At 36.8% G+C, this 18445-nt stretch overlaps 4 protein-coding genes across 5 annotated transcripts; all 4 read left to right on the top strand.

Moving 5' to 3' along the window:
• Window positions 1-204: 204 nt before the first annotated feature.
• On the top strand, window positions 205-1084 carry LOC106451584 (chaperone protein dnaJ 11, chloroplastic). The gene has a single exon (XM_013893534.3). The coding sequence runs from the start codon at window positions 316-318 to the stop codon at window positions 799-801; it is 486 nt and encodes a 161-aa protein (XP_013748988.2). The 5' UTR covers window positions 205-315; the 3' UTR covers window positions 802-1084.
• Window positions 1085-4351: 3267 nt separating this feature from the next.
• LOC111215661 lies at window positions 4352-6861 on the top strand. Its single transcript, XM_022719543.2, has one exon. It carries the CDS (start codon window positions 4719-4721, stop codon window positions 6672-6674), a length of 1956 nt encoding a protein of 651 aa, XP_022575264.1. The 5' UTR covers window positions 4352-4718; the 3' UTR covers window positions 6675-6861.
• Window positions 6862-11784: 4923 nt separating this feature from the next.
• Window positions 11785-12959, top strand: LOC106451566 (cold shock protein 1). The gene has a single exon (XM_013893513.3). The coding sequence runs from the start codon at window positions 11963-11965 to the stop codon at window positions 12737-12739; it is 777 nt and encodes a 258-aa protein (XP_013748967.1). The 5' UTR covers window positions 11785-11962; the 3' UTR covers window positions 12740-12959.
• Window positions 12960-14538: 1579 nt separating this feature from the next.
• Window positions 14539-18131, top strand: BNAANNG08350D (senescence/dehydration-associated protein At4g35985, chloroplastic). Of its 2 annotated transcripts, XM_048766998.1 has the most exons (5): window positions 14539-15525; window positions 16518-16684; window positions 16769-16853; window positions 16934-17167; window positions 17951-18131. In XM_048766998.1, the coding sequence occupies exons 1-4, from the start codon at window positions 14657-14659 to the stop codon at window positions 17127-17129; spliced, it is 1317 nt and encodes a 438-aa protein (XP_048622955.1). In that variant the 5' UTR covers window positions 14539-14656; the 3' UTR covers window positions 17130-17167; window positions 17951-18131. The 2 variants fall into 2 exon arrangements, with proteins under 2 accessions (XP_048622955.1, XP_013748948.1); XM_013893494.3 differs by lacking the exon at window positions 17951-18131 and having other exon boundaries at window positions 16934-17390.
• The last annotated feature ends 314 nt before the right edge of the window (window positions 18132-18445 follow it).

Here is an 18445-nt window from a genome sequence, read left to right as displayed (position 1 = left end):
AATCTTACGTACATTCTTATCTCTACTGCAATAATTCATACAGGATAAGCTTCTTTATCCGACTCAGCATCACAGGATCCGACCCGATTTTACCCTAAATAATCCGACCCGTCTTTTAACAATTTTGTTGTATGTAATTAAAATCTAAAAAGTACTTAATCAAGCAATTAACGAGTAATCGCCTCTTCCCCCTATAAATAAACCACTCAATTTCTTCCTCTTCTTCAGTCTCTCTTCCTTTCCCTCTCTCGAACAAGAAGACAACAACTCAAAACGCAGAGAAGATCTCCAGAACGACACCGTTTCGTAGCAAAGATGCTTTCTTCGTCTCCAACCTCCTTCACTCATCCCTTCCTCTCCACGTCTCCGCCTCTCTCCCCCATATCCCCGCCGTCTCGCTCACCTCGCCTCCCGCCTCCTCTCGTCTCCGCCTCTTGCTCCTACACCTGCACGGAGGATCCGCCGAGGCTGCACCAGATCCCGCGGCGAACGACGCCGGCGAACGCTTTGCTCTACGAGATTCTAGAGGTTCCTCGCGGCGCGACGAGCCAGGATATCAAATCGGCTTACCGGCGATTGGCTAGGATCTGCCACCCCGACGTGGCGGCGGGAACCGATCGGAGTAACTCTTCGGCGGATGAGTTCATGAAGATCCACGCGGCGTACTGTACGCTCTCTGATCCTGACAAACGCTCTGTTTACGATCGGAGGATGCTTCGTCGGAGCCGTCCGTTGACCGTCAGCACCTCCGGGATGGGCAGTTACGTTGGACGGAACTGGGAAACCGATCAGTGCTGGTAGCGAGTTGACTCGGTGACCGAGTTAGCTCGAGTTAATTCGAATTAATAAAACACGGTTGTAAAAATAGGAAGCGATAAAAGCTGGGGTTAGCGATGTAATTAACAGTAGTATTAGTGTGCTAACATACGCCAAGAGCTAAACGTACGCTCCCTCTCCCTGCCCACGGCCACGGGCGATCAGCGCCGTTTGCATCGTGTTACGTAGGATCTACGTGTGTTTTTTTTTTACCTTCTGAATCCTGTAATACTTATCAATGAAAACAAAATAAACACTGTTATAATTACTTTCGTTCTTTTGATCATCTAGAGCCTATAGCTGATCTTTTAAATTTTAATTATGGTTCCAATATACCCATTAGGAATCTCGACGATTGGTAGAACACATCAGTAAGTGATTATATATTTTGTCCTACAAATTATTACCCGATATTCTAGAACACGTGAACATGCCCAGAGCCGGTCCTAGAAAATCTAGGACCAGAAGCAAATTAAAAAAAATTGGCCACTTTAGTGATGTTTTAAACTCTGGTTGGGCCAATAAAATCTATAACTGTCTGAACTTACCACTAGACTAAGAGAAGGTTTTGTAAAAATGTGGCCGAAATTATTGTTATAATTAAACGGCCGGAAGCCACTGCTTCTTTGGCTTGGCTCAAGGGCCGGCTCTGAACATGCCCGATGAAAGCAGATTGTATTTCAGTGCGAACCAAAGCTGGCCATCACTTTTAGAGTTCTTTCAAGTGCTAAGTTGAGAGATTTCGAGTTAATAAATGTGGAGGCCAAATTGGTTTTATCGAAAGAATGGTATCTGCATAGATGTATCTGTTGTCATTATATATGGTATTTGGTGCTTTTATCACTTCAAAATCGTTATAATGTTTAATATCACTAGAATGATATCTTATATCAAAATTGGGAAACGTAGATGAGCTATAAATATATACTTTTATCTACATTGATTGGTGCGTTTATCAATCTACTGATATACTCAAATTGTAATCTCTTGAACTACTATTGCAAGAAGAATAATAAGATTGAACCCTAGACAATAACACATGGTGAGATGGAACTTGGGTGCACTATAAGGACATGAGAATTGATAAAGGCGATGCATATTTTGTTAAGTTGAGAATTATTTGCATGACTTTGTTAGTAAATAGTTAAATACTAATCTTTAGGTTTATTGGGGAGGCGACAAAAGTACGGGCCCGCGAGATTGTGGAAACTGGAAAAGCAACTCATGTTGCCAAGTGGTTAGATCTTCTTCTGCTATAAATTATTGCCGTATTTTGTCTTAATTTGTCGAAACTTAATACTTGATACATAGTATTGCATACTTAAATGTATTTTTAAATCCATATACTAATATCCTTCTAGAAGCTACATGATAGTGTATCATTTCTTTCTTTCTCCAAGCATATAATATAAGCCGAATAAAAAACAAATTCTTTCTCTTATGTCTGTTACTGTCATCTGTGTGGTAGTATTTGATTCAGCGTCTTTTATGTACAGATGTTTTCGATGTTAACTGAAAGACGTGCTCCAGTGTGTTATATGAACAAATAGATTCATTGTAACCACGATGTCTTCGTTTAGGAGAAAAAAAAACATTTTATTGAACTAATATGTTCACTTTTTATGATTAAACATAAAACGAAGGAGGAAAAGCCGAGCAGAACACGCTCATTTCTTGAATAAGATATGTTTTAATTATTAACTTAGGTCTTTACTTTTTTATCATTTGGGACAAATATCAAATATCCGTTTTCCTAGTTATTTGCATGCATGTGTATATAAATAACTAGAGATAAAATCATTATAGATTGGGAAATACCTTAGGATAACACTAAAAAAGTTTCTGTGGAGGTAAATATACACTTATACCCTTACGGTTAACTAATCAAAACCTTAGAGTTTAGAGTTAAGGAATGAAGATTTGGGTTTGAGGTTTAAAATTTTATATAATAGAAAATAGATATTAAAAATTTGAAAATTAAAATTTTAAAAATAGTTTCAAAAAGTATTTTCGAATTACAAAAAGAAAATTTGAAAAAAAAAATCGAAAAAATGAAAAATTTTATAAAAAAGTTTGAATTTGAGAACATATAATCTAAAACTATAAAAAACATATTTTTTTATTTTTTTATTTTTTATATATCTAGGGTATTACTGTACTTTTACCTATTAAATGAAACATTTTCGGTCATTTTCTTCCTCGTGATATATTTTTGTGACCAAAATATAAAAATTGTCTATTTATGAGAATTGCCCTTATAGATTTACGTATTTTTATATTTGTAATACTACTTGATATAAGTGATGAGAACAATATTCATAAAATTTCAAGTTAACGAAGTGTGGTGAAGTAACATTTGCTTATTATCATCTCTAAAATTTTACTTTGACAAAAAAAAGTCTCCAAAATTTAGTGGTTTATATGTATGAATCATTTAGCCCTTATTTGGATCGTATATATTATAAATTATTTATTAACTGTTTAAGTTTCATAAACTAGAAAACAAGTTTGGTTCTCTCTCTCAGAATAAAAACAAGTTTGATGGATTAATGAAGTTTTTCTTGTCAATGACTATAAGTGGAGGTTATTGGTTAGTGTATTTTGATGGATTAGAAAATCTAAACTAAATCTAACGTTATTGGCTCTATGATTTTAAAATATGTATTAAAATTATGTGTTATTTGTTTAATGATTCATAAATGTTAATTCAAATCAAGTGTTCGACATTTGAATGGTGACCAAGGAACGAAAGGGAACACTAAATTCCTTATCATTCCAAAAAAAATCACCATTCACAAGGAATAGTTTTTCCTTCTTGTTCCTCCCCATTCCTTTTTTCGTAGAGAAATATAGAATAAAAGCATTTCTTGTTAAATTTGATAAGAAACAAGCATTCTTTTTCATTCCTGCAATTTTATTCATATACATTCTTTTTCTATTCGTTCTTCGTGTTCCCGAATAGGTTACCAGTCGGAGCCACAGATTTACAAACAGATTTGATTTCATAATGGATTTGAATGGATTTGCATGGATTTCTTTGTTAAAAATACAAAAGCTCAAATCCGAGAGAAAACCTCCGGATTTATAAATACTAATCCGAGAGAATTTGAAATTTTGTATATTTTCTTTGGATTTATAAATATATAAACCAATAACACCTTCTAAGCCTATAACTACAGAGTATAGTTTTATGAAGACATACAAAAAAATCAACAAATTATTCTGTAATTATCCTTTTTAGAACCTCAAAATATAACTACGTAACATGTCCCAGAAATAAATATGGTTGGTATTAAGTAACATTCGATGTAGCCAGACCGAGTTGTAGAACCAGCTAGCCTTAACCAATAAATGCAATGTCTCTCGGGGCCCAATATAACTTATCCAGTCACATCTTTAACATATATAATAAATTTTCACTAAACTTTCAGTGTGTTCAAAAGCTTTCGTAAATCCCTGTTGAAATCATTTGAATTTTATATCATTAAAACTACTAAAATTGGGCAAATCACAATCGAATAATTAAAATCGAATTGCTTTTGTATTCATTCAACAACATGCCTATGTTTTCTTTGCCATCTTAGAATAAGTTATTATTCTGCATTAGAAAACCGGATATGATTCCAGAAAAAAAGTAATATTAATATATATGACAGAAAAGCCTACGACGACTTGGTAAACTGACAAAAGTAATTTACTCCGACAACGAAAGCCGGCGAAGACCGACGTGTTCTGTAAGAAATACATTAGAAATGACGAAACCGTGTTCCAAAGACCAAACCAAACCAAACCCCCAAAACAAAAAGCTTTATAATCTTTCTTCATTATCTTTAAAAAATCAAGATCAACACCGTTCCTAATTTTCATTGATCCACACCACACCAGGTTTGAGTTGTTAATCGATGGATGATCTAGCCAAGCAGATACTGACACGACCGATTCAACTCGCAGACCAAGTGGTCAAAGCCGGAGACGAAGCCACAATCAACAAGCAAGAATGCGCGGAGATCAAGTCCAAGACGGAGAAGCTCGCCGCTCTCCTCCGCCAAGCAGCGCGTGCGAGCTCCGACCTCTACGAGCGCCCCACGCGCCGTATCATCGACGACACTGAAAACGTTCTCCAGAAGGCATTGACCATGGTCCAGAGATGCCGCGACGACGGCTACATAATGCGCCTCTTCAACATCATCCCCGCCGCGGCATTCCGGAAAATGATCTCTCAGCTGGAAAACTCCGTCGGCGACGTCTCGTGGCTCCTCCGTGTCTCGACTCCCGCCGGTAACGACGACGACGAAGGGGTCGGTTACTTAGGTCTCCCTCCCATCGCTGCCAACGAGCCGATCTTGTGTTTGATCTGGGAGCAAATCGCGGTTCTGATGACCGGTTCGCCGGATGATAAAGCCGACGCCGCGGCGTCCTTAGCATCCTTAGCGAAAGACAACCCTAGACACGTGAAGCTAATCATAGAGGAAGGTGGAGTCAACCCTCTGTTGAAGCTAGTGAAAGAAGGAAAAATCGACGGCCAAGAAAACGCGGCGAGGACGATCGGGCTGTTGGGCCGAGACCCGGAGAGCGTGGAGCAGATGATACAAGCTGGTGTTTGTTCAGTGCTAGCGAATATTTTAAAAGAAGGTTCGATGAGGGTCCAAGCCGTTGTGGCTTGGGCCGTTTCTGAGCTTGTTGATGGGAACCACGCCAAGTGTCAAGAGCTGTTCGCGCAAAATAACGTTATCCGCCTTCTCGTGAGCCATTTAGCGTTTGAGACGGTTCAAGAGCATAGCAAATACGCGGTCGTCGCGGGAAGAGCCACGTCGATGCATCACGCCGTCGTGATGGCGAGCAAAACTAATACTAGTAGTAAAGAGAATCTCCTCCCCGCGCTGCACGAGGAGGAAGATAACGAGATGAATCCATTGCCGAATCAGATGCATAGCATCATCAAGACCACGATGGCGATGAAGTCGGTTAAATCCGTTACCGGCGACGACGAGAAACCGCCGCCGGAGAAGAGCTACAGCGGAATCAGCAAGCCGTTCAGCGCGGCGCATCAGTCGCGAAACGCGTCGGTGACGCGAGGGAGGGAGCTGGAGGATCCGGCGACGAAGGCCTACATGAAGGCGATGGCGGCGAGGGCGCTGTGGAAGCTCGCGGTGGGAAACGCGACGATCTGCCGAGTCATCACCGAGTCGAGAGCCTTGCTCTGCTTCGCGGTTCTGCTCGAGCACGGAGACGAGGAGACGAAGTACAACACGGCCATGGCGATAATGGAGATCACCGCCGTGGCGGAGGAAAACGCCGATCTGAGAAGATCCGCGTTCAGACGCACTTCCTCGGCGTGCAAAGCGGTCGTTGACCAGCTGTTCCGAATCGTTGAAAACGCAGACGCGGGATCCGAACTGCTCATCCCCTGCGTTAAGTCCATCGGGAACTTAGCTCGGACGTTCAAGTCCGCGGAGACGCATATGATCGTGCCTCTGGTGAAACTCCTCGACGACGGAGAGCCGGAGCTAGCGGCGGAGGTGGCAGTTGCGCTAGGGAAGTTCACGACGGAGGATAACTTCTTAAGGAAGGAGCATTCGAAGACCATCATCGACGCAGGAGGATCGAAGCTTCTCGTGCAGTTAGCGTACTTCGGGGAGAACGGAGCTCAGATTCCGGCGTTGATTCTGCTGAGCTACGTGGCGATGAACGTGCCGGACAGCGAGCAGCTGGCTAAAGACGAAGTGCTGACGGTGTTGGAGAGGGCGTCGAAGCAAGGGAATGTGATAGAGGAAGAAGACATGGAACATTTGTTGTATGAAGCTAAGAGTAGACTTGAGCTTTATCAGTCACGAGGAGCCAGAGGCTTCCATGTATGATTGAATTGATTGATTCATGATTGAATGAAGAAGCTTCGTTTCTGGATCGCATTAGAAAATATAATTTTTCACATTTTATTCAAATGATATTCTTGTAGATGACTGTTTTTAAAGAAAAAAACTACCTCCACTACTATCAAAAAGTTGTAATATAACATTTTCCAGTATTCAATTTGTTTTTTTTTTTTTGGCTTGGCATTGAGAAGGCAACATTTTGCATCTGATTAAGTGTTTGTTATTTTACCAATAATTTTTAAATTTTTTGTAAATGTCAACTTACCAGTATTTGTTTTTTTGCAACATTACTAGTACTTTTTATATTTTATATCCAAATAATTTATTTTGCAAACATAGTTAAACTCTTTTATCCGATTGTCGACTAAGGTTTTAAGCTCTAACTAAAAGTATATCCTTCGATAATAATCTGGAGTAAATCTGTCTACGGCTAAGTTACTCATGATTTCAATCAAGTGAAAATGTTTTTCATTTATTAAACATAAAATAAGGAAAATAAACTAATACTAGATTTTTCACCCGCACATCCGTGCGGATAGATTTTCATTTTATAAATATATAACATATACCATCGCAAAACTTTCAAAGATATAGTTTAGATTTTAGTGGTATATATTGTGTAAATCTATAATGTTATTAGTTATGTTTCTTATTCGATATTATTAATGTATAATGATTTGTTTTATATATTTTGTTTTATTATTAATTGTTATTATATATTAATATATTTTCGAGTTTGGTAAAATAAATTCATAGTATGAAATAAACAAATTGAGAATCTCCTTCATTTTTTTCTAATTTTTACAGACTGAATACAACACATTTTAAAATTTTATTTGTTTACTATAAAATTGATATTTTCTTAGCATAATTTATATTTCTATGTTATTTCTTTTAGTATACTGTGGTATTTTATAAGTAAATAGATTATAATAATACTATATTATCAATTATGAAATCAATCGTTGCATTAATTTAAAAATATTTTATAATTTTATTTATCTCAGTATGGAATGATCCTTGGATCCCATCCACTCGCCCGAGACCAGCAAACAAAAACGTTCATAACAGTTACCCGAACCTTACAGTGGATTCTCTTATTCATCAGGATTCCCGCACTTGGAATTTACAGGCACTTAGGACTTTGGTGGATCCCAACGACGTGAAATTGATTGAAAGTATTCGTCTGAGTAGAAATCAGTTGGAAGACAGGAATGGTTGGTATTTCACTAATAATGAGAGATATACGGTTCAATCAGGGTATCAAGTCGAAAGGATATATCCTGACAAGGAAAAACCACCATAATTTTATGGCCCAATGTGGATATACTCAAGGCATTCTGCTGGAAAGTGAAGTGTCCTCCAAAAATACGGTATTTTCTATAGCAATTACTGACAAGTTTTATAGCAGTGACAAAGAATTTAAAATCAAGAGGAATAAAAGGAGATACAGTCTGTGTACAGTGTGGAGACCCAGAAGAATCAATAAATCATGTTTTCTTTGAGTGTATGCCGGCACGACAAGTGTGGGCATTATCTAAGATTCCATCAAATCCAAACTTTTTTCCTACTGGCTCTCTATTCGCTAATATGGATCACTTATTTTGGAGAATCAACCCGAAAATGGAGGATCATCAGTTTGCATGGATATTATGGTACATTTGGAAGGGTAGGAATAATAAAGTTTTCAGCAATATATATACTGATCCGAGAGAGACGGTTAATCTAGCAGAATTGGAATCAACACTTTGGACTGAGGCACAGATTATCAATACACCAAGGGTGGCACCTGAAGTACATATCAGATCAAACATAGAGACCATATGAAGATGGTGTTTTACGGATGGTTCTTAGAAAGATAAAGATTCGTTCTTAGGACAAGGCTGGCTCAGGACTCTTCCGGGGTTTGAGGGTCTATTAGGGGCAAGGAATGTAAGGGCAAGTCTCTCACCTCTTCATGCAGAGATGGAGGCATTAATCTCGGCAATAGAATGTATGAAAAACTTAAGACAGTACAGGGTCACGTTTGCAACGGATTGTTCTCAACTGGTGAAGATGGTTTCGGAACCAGAGGAATGTCCAGCATTTGAAAGTTACCTGGAGGATATTAAGAATTTGAGAAGAAGCTTCACTAATTCGGAAATCGTTCATGTTTCTAGGACGGATAATACAATGGCAGATCGCTTGGCACGCAGTGCTTGGATACAACCGTCGTTCGTCGTACACATGGATGCAGAGTTGCCACTTTGGTTTACAGAGTCTACATGAGGCTGTAAATGCTTTTTGCTGTCAAAAAAAAAAAATTATTAAGATTTTGTTAGATTTTTTCCAACATATTTTGTTATAAGTAGAAATAAAATTTAAATTTACACTTAAAATTTATTTATTAATATCTATATAATTTATAAGATTTTTTAGAAATGTTATATATTAAATATATTAACTTAAATAACCAAATAGATGTAATTGATGAAATAGACCTAGTATGATTTTTTATGGTATTTCTTTTAATTAAGAAGATATAGAATATAATTATAAAATTTAAAAAATAGCATACCCTTTTATTTTATTTTGTTTTATAATAAAATCTTATTTTAATTAATGTATAATAGTATATTTTATTAATTACGAAATTAATCAATGGTATTAATTTAAATAAAATATTTTAAATTTTTAGAAATATTTTGTTAGATTTTTTCTCAACATTTTGTTATAACTAAAAATAAAATTTAAATTTACAGTTAAAATTGATTTATTATTAATATCTTTATATATTTAATAGATTAATGTAAATAATTAAATAAATGTAATTAGTGAAATGGACCTAATAAAGCTAGTATGATTTTTTTTATGGTAGATAAAAATGGTACTTCTCTTTTAATAGAGAAGATGTTACTAGTGGAAAAAAAAAATTATTCCAATTTTCATCTTTTTTATTTCCTCTTTCGCAACTTTTTTTATCCCTCCATTTTACCTAATTATTTACCAATCAACCACTTAGTTATTCTACGAAGAAAAGATGGAATTGGTGGATTCTCATAAAATACAATTTACTGCAAAAGATAATGAAAGCAAGTAAATAGTGTATATCCCCTATATATTAATCTTGGAGCATTACAACATGTTTTCGTATCTACGTGTCATCACGAGAATGATTATTAGAATTGTTAGAAAAATAAGTTGGTCCATATAAATATATACTATGCTTTTTATTAAACTAAATATCAAATTAATTAATAATGTACAAAAAAGTATTTTTTTTACTTAAATAAAAACTACGGAATTACCTCTATGATTAACATATATATGACAATTAATGATTATGAATAATACATATTTTATATAAAAAAATTCTAACATCTCTCCTTTTTGTTTAATTTTATACTATTAAAAGAAATTAAATAATCATATTAAGCATGTAATAAAAATAATTAGATTTTTTCTTATATGTCATATTTTGAATTTTTAAAAACGACTATAAATTAATAAAAATGGTAAAAGTCTCACATTAAAATTTTTGTGATCAACGGTTTAACATTTTTTTTTGTTTAAGCAAGATACAAATGATCATATATCATAGGGGTGGGCGTTCGGATACACGTTCGGGGTTTGTATCGGATATTTCAGTATAAAGGTATAGAACCCGTTCAGGTATTTCTACACTTCGAGATGGGTTCGGGTATTTCATGTTTGGGTTCAGATATTTTGGGTCGGGTTCTGATATTTAAATTTTGAAGAAAAAATAAATAAATTATCCATTGTTTAAGTTTTTTATATTTAAAATATAATTAACTTAACCTTTTTTTTAATTTTTAAAAGATTAAACTATTAATAGGTTTGGAGATAAAAACTTTAAAAATAGAAAGTCACTAACTTAGTTGTTGTTTTGAAAATCTAGATGCAATTTTTGTTAATGCAAGAAACAAAAACTTAATATGTATTTTAAGTGAGTAGCAAATGATTTTGGCCATAATTATATGTATATTATCTAATCTTGAGCAATAAGAATCATTAATATAAATATTTTGAATAAAATGAGAGAAATAAACTAGAAATATAGAGTTAAGTATACTTATGTTTGGTTATCTTCGGATATCCATCCGGGTTCGGATATTACCCGTTCACATTCAGATATTACCCAAACTTGTGAAATAAGTAATTTGTTTTGTTGTTCTAATTAGATGATTTTTAGACCGAACTGGTGAATATATACTAGACAAACATTTATATTTTGAGTTTGCACTTACATTCTATAATAGCTTGATATATTAGATTTGAACATTAACCTGTTAATATAGTTTGTCGGTGATTGTTTTTCAAAATTTTGATTCTTAGATATGTATATGGAGTGAAACTAATTTTTACAGATGTTTATTTTTTTAAATTGAGAATTATGTAATTCACTGAATTCATTAAAGAAAGAAACTTAACTCATATCAATGAAACAAATACGAGAACGAAAGCCCAATTCTATAGATGTAGAAAATGAAATCACTTATGAAGAGTCAATAGTAAACAAATCGAGAGCAGGACATCTAATCTTCTTTCGTCATTATACAATCGATGTTGCTTATTTGATTTTAGTGATTTGTGCGAGGCGCAAAACTTAATTTCATTTTGTGCAGATCAAGTCTTAAAAATAACTTAAATGAGATGTAATACGTTAACTCTTCAACAACAATAATATATTTAAGAGACCAACATTTGTATTCATCATTTCATAATCGATAAAAATTATGTAAAAGGCTAGCTAAGGATGTAAACAGCGTGTTGCAAATTATGAAGTGCTATATACTATGAATTGTTTTTTGAAGCTGAATTCTATGTTGAACTCTTTGGCTAATATTCAATGTGAATACTATCATCCGTCTACATTTACTTTCGTTTATTACTAACCAATATAAAATAAAAATAACGTCCGTAGATTAGGCCCATATGAGAAACTCCTGAACGATGAGCCCAATACAATCCAACTAAGGAGCCCAATCTTATCAAATCTTTAAATGATTAACGCGAAACGAAGGGTCAGGACTAAAAAGCTGAGGTGGACGCGTGCACACCAGATAACCAACGGTGATAAGAGTTGAAAGTGAAGTGGCAGAGTTTCCCAAATTCCCCACTCCCGAAGAATCCTCCACTCACATCTGTTATAAGTCAAATTAGGGTTTGATTACATTCCACTAATTAGGGTTCCTCTCAACCAACTCATACCTCCTCTCTATATATACACAAACACGCCGACGGTTTTTCTCAACCTCAAATCTTATAATCCGATGGCGTTAGAGGAACAATCCGCGGCGAGATCCACCGGGAAGGTGAACTGGTTCAACGATTCCAAGGGATACGGTTTCATCACCCCCGACGGCGGCGGAGAAGAGCTTTTCGTTCACCAGTCCTCCATCGTCTCCGAAGGCTACAGGAGTCTAGCCATCGACGATTTGGTCGAGTTCGAAATCACTCAGGGAACCGACGGGAAGACCAAAGCCGTCGACGTCACCGCTCCGGGTGGTGCTCCTCTTAAAAAGAAGGAGACTAGCTCCCGCGGTGGCGGCGCTAGGCGAGTCGGCGGCGGCGGAGGGTGTTATAATTGCGGCGAGGCTGGTCATCTTGCTAAGGATTGCCGTGACGACGGCGGTGAGCGTGGAGGAGGAGCGTCTTGTTACAGTTGTGGTGAGTCTGGTCACTTGGCTAGGGATTGCCTTCAGAAATCAAGCGGCAGTGAACGTGGCGGCGGGTGCTACACTTGCGGTGAAGCTGGTCATTTTGCTAGGGATTGCGTTCAGAAAGGAAGCGGCGGCGGTGAACGTGGAAGCGGTGGCGGCGGTGGTGCTTGTTACACGTGTGGTGGAGTCGGTCACATGGCGAGGGACTGTGCGACGAAGAGACAGTCTGGTACATGTTACGAGTGTGGAGGTACTGGTCACTTGGCGCGTGATTGTGACCAGAGAGGAAGCGGTGGAGGTGGCGGTAAAAACGCAGGTGGAGGTGGTGGAAAGTGTTACAAGTGTGGTGAAGGAGGTCATTTTGCAAGGGAATGTTCTGTTGCTTGATTTGCTTCCTAATCAACAAAAGGATTAAGATGAATTTTGAGTAATGTATAAGTATTATCTTACTTTTCGTCTTTATTTTATCTTTTTGCTGAATATGTGAATGCTGAATTTGCCTGGTCCTTTTTTTTTTGAGTTTTTATTACTATTATTGTACAAAAGGGTTATGATCCTTTTTTTTCTTTGTGATAACTATATAAGTTTAACTAGATTTGGTTTCTGATATGGATACTGTACTTTTGTTCTTTTTGCTTATGTCACTTCGAGTTTTGTCCTTTTTGTCGAGTTGCTGGATTTCAGTTTAATACATTCTTTGTACGTTGTACGGGATGCTTGACTACATAATCAAACCTATGTGTTCACTTCACACATTAATTTTGACACAAAGATCAAGCCAATCTTTGATTCTTTTACACAAGAGTCGCTGCCATTTAGGAAATGGCTCAGCCGTTTCATTGTGTTTTTAAATTTTAGATTAATCCGATCTAGCTTTAAGTTTTGCTCACACAGTCGAATTATCATTGGTAAGATTTTAGCACTGTAATACACACACAAAAACCTGACTCGGGTAAACATCAGCCACGGCCACCCAAAAGTCTACAGTAATCAACTGACATTAACAACTATTCATTTGAAGGTTCCAAATAGCCATTTGAGATGTCTCTTGTAAAAGTTTTCGATGAGAGACCTCTTTATCAGACGTTGATGATGTATTTGGGTAGTTTTCACAAAACGAGAAGAACCATCATCCCACTTGGCAAATGGATAACATAGATTCTAGCCAGCTACTAATCCATATATGGTTTGGTTAGCTCAGTAGCTTGCCAGGCAAGTACACAGAGTAGAGCAGCAACATTGTTCCCATAAGTTTGTACTTAATCATGATCTACGATCAAAATAAAAAGCTCATCAGTTACACAACACTCTGATCACATAACACGAGACAAATAGAGAGATACTTACAGAAGTCTACATGTTAATTATTTTTACATTTGATTATATTTTGTAAATAATATCTAAACTTACTGAAGCTGACAAGTGTTCGCTCTTCACTCAAAGTCAAACTCACGTACACATGTCAAAAGAAATAGTCAAGTGATCAGATATTAGACATCCCTTAGGTTTTTTATTCTTGTAATTGTCTAGATTTCTTTCCTTTTTTTTGTCTAGATTTTCTTTCTTGTAATTGTTTGTCCTTTGTTTATACAGTTTAATTACTTTAAGATCTATTGGATTGTTTTCCCAAATAATAGGTGACAGTATCTATAATTTTTCATAAAATTAGTATTTAACTCTGTAAATTACCAACAATTGTTAAAACTTAAAACAGAACATCACTTATCTTCCTTACATCTTATATCCACTAAAAAGTTTTTCATCATTAAAATTGATTAGACCTATTAATTATTTAATCTTGTATGATACAAATTAGAGCAGACAAAATAAAATGTCCTTCCTTTTTAGATAAGAACCATAGCCAAATTGTAAATCTTCATTACTTTCAAATATGTCATTTTAATATGTTCATTTTTTTAAATGAAAGAAGCTAACATTTACAGTATATTATTTTGATAAAAGGAAAACATTCATCATAGTCAGTGATAATCTGTAATATAATTTTGGATAAAGCTTTTTTAAGAAATAAAGTTTGGATAAGCACTGGTAAAATGTCCTTATAGTTATGTATTAAACCGTTCCGGTTAACACATAAGTACGCGTTCTTCAGACACGCAACACCCACGTCTGTCTGTATCCGACAGCTAATTACTTAACAGTTAATCAAAAGTACACTCGCTTAATATCTCTCACTTTTTCATTTTTTTCCCAAATCGTTTCCACATTCATATAAAATAACCAAACCTTTCTTCACTTCTTCTTCGTTTCCCTTCCTCCTCTGTTTCTAACTTCCGGCGAGAAAAAATGGAATCCTCTCCGACTCCCAAGCTTTACCCAACCATCGACACTTCAACCACCACTGCTCCTCCCCCGATCTCCTCCTCCTCCTCTTCCTCTTCTACCAACAATCTCTACCCCTCGCTCGACGTGGATGATCTCGTCAACAACATCTTCCCGGATCAAACAACGACAGCCTCTGCTCCTCCGGTATCAACGGAGGAAGTGATTCTCACAATCCCCGGCGCGATTCTCCACCTCATCGACAAATCCTACAGCGTCGAGCTCGCCGTCGGAGAGCTCCAGATCCTCCGTCTCGTTCAGGGAGACATCACCGTCGCGGTTTTCGCCCGCGTCGCCGACGAGATCCAGTGGCCGTTGACCAAAGACGCACCCGCCGTGAAAGTCGACGAGTCTCACTACTTCTTCTCGCTCCGACCCGTTAACGAATCCGGATCGGATCACCCGACCGACAACAACGACATATTGAACTACGGACTCACCATCGCTTCCAAGGGGCAAGAGCCGTTGCTGGAGAAGCTAGACGAGATCTTAGCTGACTACAGCAGCTTCACGGAGGAGAAAGTGGAAACGGCGATGGATTTAACGGCGGCGAAGGAGACGTCGCCGTCGGAGTTGACGGGGAAGAGGAAGAAGATGGTGGAGAAGCAGTGCACGGCGTACTGGACGAAGCTGGCTCCCAATGTGGAGGACTACAGTGGAGTGGCGGCGAAGATGATCGCTGCTGGCTCAGGACAGCTGATCAAAGGGATACTTTGGTGTGGAGACGTGACGATGGACCGTCTCGTGTGGGGTAACGACTTCATGAAACGGAAGCTGACGAAAGCAGAGAAGGAGAGAGAAGTTAGCCCTGCTACTCTGAGACGTCTTAAAAGGTACAATCTCTATGTTTTTTTTTTCTTTTGTTTATTATTATTATAGGCTTGGATTAGTCGTGCCAAAGGCTTGGATCACCTCTCCAGTTGTCTTTTTTTTTTTTTTACCGGGGAGGTGATCACAATTGGTGGCCAATGTCCTTCCAACGGAAATCGAACTACCGAAACAACAAATATAACTAATTTTAAGCGCTAACAGTACTGGTTTTACACATACTGATAGTGTTTTTGCACTAAGTCCCTTATTTTGATAGTGGCAGCATCTCCAACCCATCTCTATTTTTACTTCTATAATAGCATTTGGAGGCAAAATCACTCCAACCCATCTCTATTTTTGCTTCTAAAATAGAGATTGTTATTTTCTCCTCTATTTATAGAGGAAGAAATAGCATTCCTCTATATTTTGCTCTATATTTTAGAAATTGCTATTTTAAGGGAATACATTGGAGTATATCTCACCTCTATTATAGAGTTCCCCTATTTTAGAGGTGAAAATAACAAAATACATTGGAGATGGTCTAAGTACTAAGGACATTTCAAATCCACTCCATATTTTAATGAAATGAAATATGAAGGAAGAAATGTTCCAACCCAACTCTGTATCTCATTCCATAATAAATTTTATTCCATAAATAGAGTAATTTATTTTTTGTTTGTTCATTACTCACATTATAGAATGAGATATGAAGTTGAGTTTGGACCGATTTTATTTCTTTTTATTTTTTACTCCATTTTATAAAAAAATAAAGAGTTTTACATTGGAAATGCTCTAAGGATTTGTTTTGTCAGAAACATATAATTTAATGTCCTAAATTTAGATTTATAAAGATATAATAAAAATTGTTGAGAAAAAAAAAATTTAGCACAAAACCAATTAACTGAATCAGTCGATATTGAGAGCTAAACCATTAGTCCAATGCATGGTTGTTTTTTTTTCAGTTTTGTTTTATCTTTCAAGATTGTGTTTGGAGACTTATTGGGTTGTATAACAGAGTGAGAAAGATGACGAAGATGACAGAGAAAGTGGCGAAAGGAGTGCTTTCCGGGGCTGTAAAAGTTTCTGGATTCTTCACTAGCTCAGTGGTGAATAGCGCAGCTGGGAAGAAACTATTTGGTCTTCTTCCTGGAGAAATGGTTCTCGCAACACTTGACGGATTCAGTAAGAGAGACTTATTATACTATTATCTTTGTATAAATCTTGAAACTGAACTTTGTTTTTGTCTTGTGTGTGTGTGTGTGACAGACAAGGTATGTGATGCTGTTGAAGTAGCGGGAAAGAACGTTATGAAAACAACTTCAACTGTCACTACTGAAATTGTCGATCACAAGTAAGTACAAAAAGCCAATGTGCTTCAATGTTATATTTGATCTGATGATTTAATATTTTTGATATTGTGTGTTTTTGGAGGTATGGAGCAAAGACAGCAGAGGCGACAAACGCTGGGCTTGGAGCAGCAGGGCATGCTCTTGGAACGGCGTGGACAGTTTTCAAGTTAAGACAAGTTCTCAACCCAAAGAGTGCAGTTAAGCCATCATCGTTGGCTACTACTGTAATTAAAACGGCAGCTAAAGAAAGGAAGAAGGGGAAAAAGAGTTCCAAGTAGAGAAGTTGTGTTGTTTGTCCATCAGTCTCATTGCCTTGGTCAGGGATGTTAAAATGGGCTTGTCCTACCCATTTACGTCCAAACCCGTTTAATTTTTGTGTCCATATAAAGTCCATTTACTTAACAATATTAAACGGGCTTCGTCGGGTTTGTCCACATGTGTCCATTTAATAAATGGGTTTTGATAAAAATAACTGGACAGCCCATTAAATTCATTTAATTTTTTTTTCTCTTTTTCAACCTAATCTATCGTCGTTGTTCTTCCTCCTTCTTCACCTCCTTGGCTCTTTGCCTCCTTACGAAAGATCAAACTGCTCCAAATGAGTTTCTGATTCGAATCACGAAGCTTCTAGGGTTTTGATTTGTCTTCTAGAGTCGTTGTTCTTCACCTCCGTGTCTCCTTGCCTCCTTTCATCTAGTCACGAGGTTCTGTTTTACATCAGTTTATAATTTTTTTGATGAAAATATATAATATGTTATGTTTTGAACATGGACAGATCCTGGTAGACGTTCAAGAAGGAATTTTTAGTTGAAGCAAAACAATGTAAGGTTCTGGATTCATATTTTATTTGACAGGTATTTAACAGGTTTCATCGAAAAGATAAGCTATGATATAAATAGATCATGTTCATTTTTTTTTTAAGTAAACGGGCTTGAAACGGGTTTGAAACGGGTTTAGTGTTAAATGGGCTTCACATAAACGGGCTCTAAACGGGTCTGATTTAAACGGGTTTTAAATGGACATCTATTAAACGGGTTTGGACGTAAACGGGCTTGGACGTAAATGGGCGGGTAAGCCCGTTTTAACATCCCTGGCCTTGGTACAGAAGCAAAAACCAGATTAAAAAAGATTATAGTTTTTGGTTATTGTTGTTGGTGCATGTGTTTTGCCTTACATGAGAATCAATAGATTTATATACAAACATGGATACGAAAAAAAAATTATTGGGTTTGATTGGTAACCGCAAAAATCATTAAGTGAGAACGATATGTTTTTTTGTATGTTTTGATTTTCTCTGTTGTTTGAGTAGTGAATGTTCTTTTCATTACATGCTCTGTTCTCCAATAAGCAAAACAGCGTTATTGGAGAATTGTTGGAGAGAAAGAAAGATCATAGGCAAGACGGAGTATAAATGGGAGCACGGTTTCTGGAGGAGATGAAAGCTTGAAGGTCTACAAGTCTTCTCTGTCTCTTTGAGGTACTCTGCATCAATGCTCATTGCCATTGTAAGACTTTCCAAGTACAAGAAATCAGGAACTAGGATGAGCAATGTCTATATATTAAAGATTGAAGAAGGGTCTATGGGGAGAAGTAT

This window comes from Brassica napus, chromosome A3 (genome assembly GCF_020379485.1).
Source record: "Brassica napus cultivar Da-Ae chromosome A3, Da-Ae, whole genome shotgun sequence".
Lineage (NCBI taxonomy): Eukaryota > Viridiplantae > Streptophyta > Magnoliopsida > Brassicales > Brassicaceae > Brassica > Brassica napus.
Note: the sequence above shows the minus strand (reverse complement) of the source record. Positions and strands in the feature narration are given on the sequence as shown.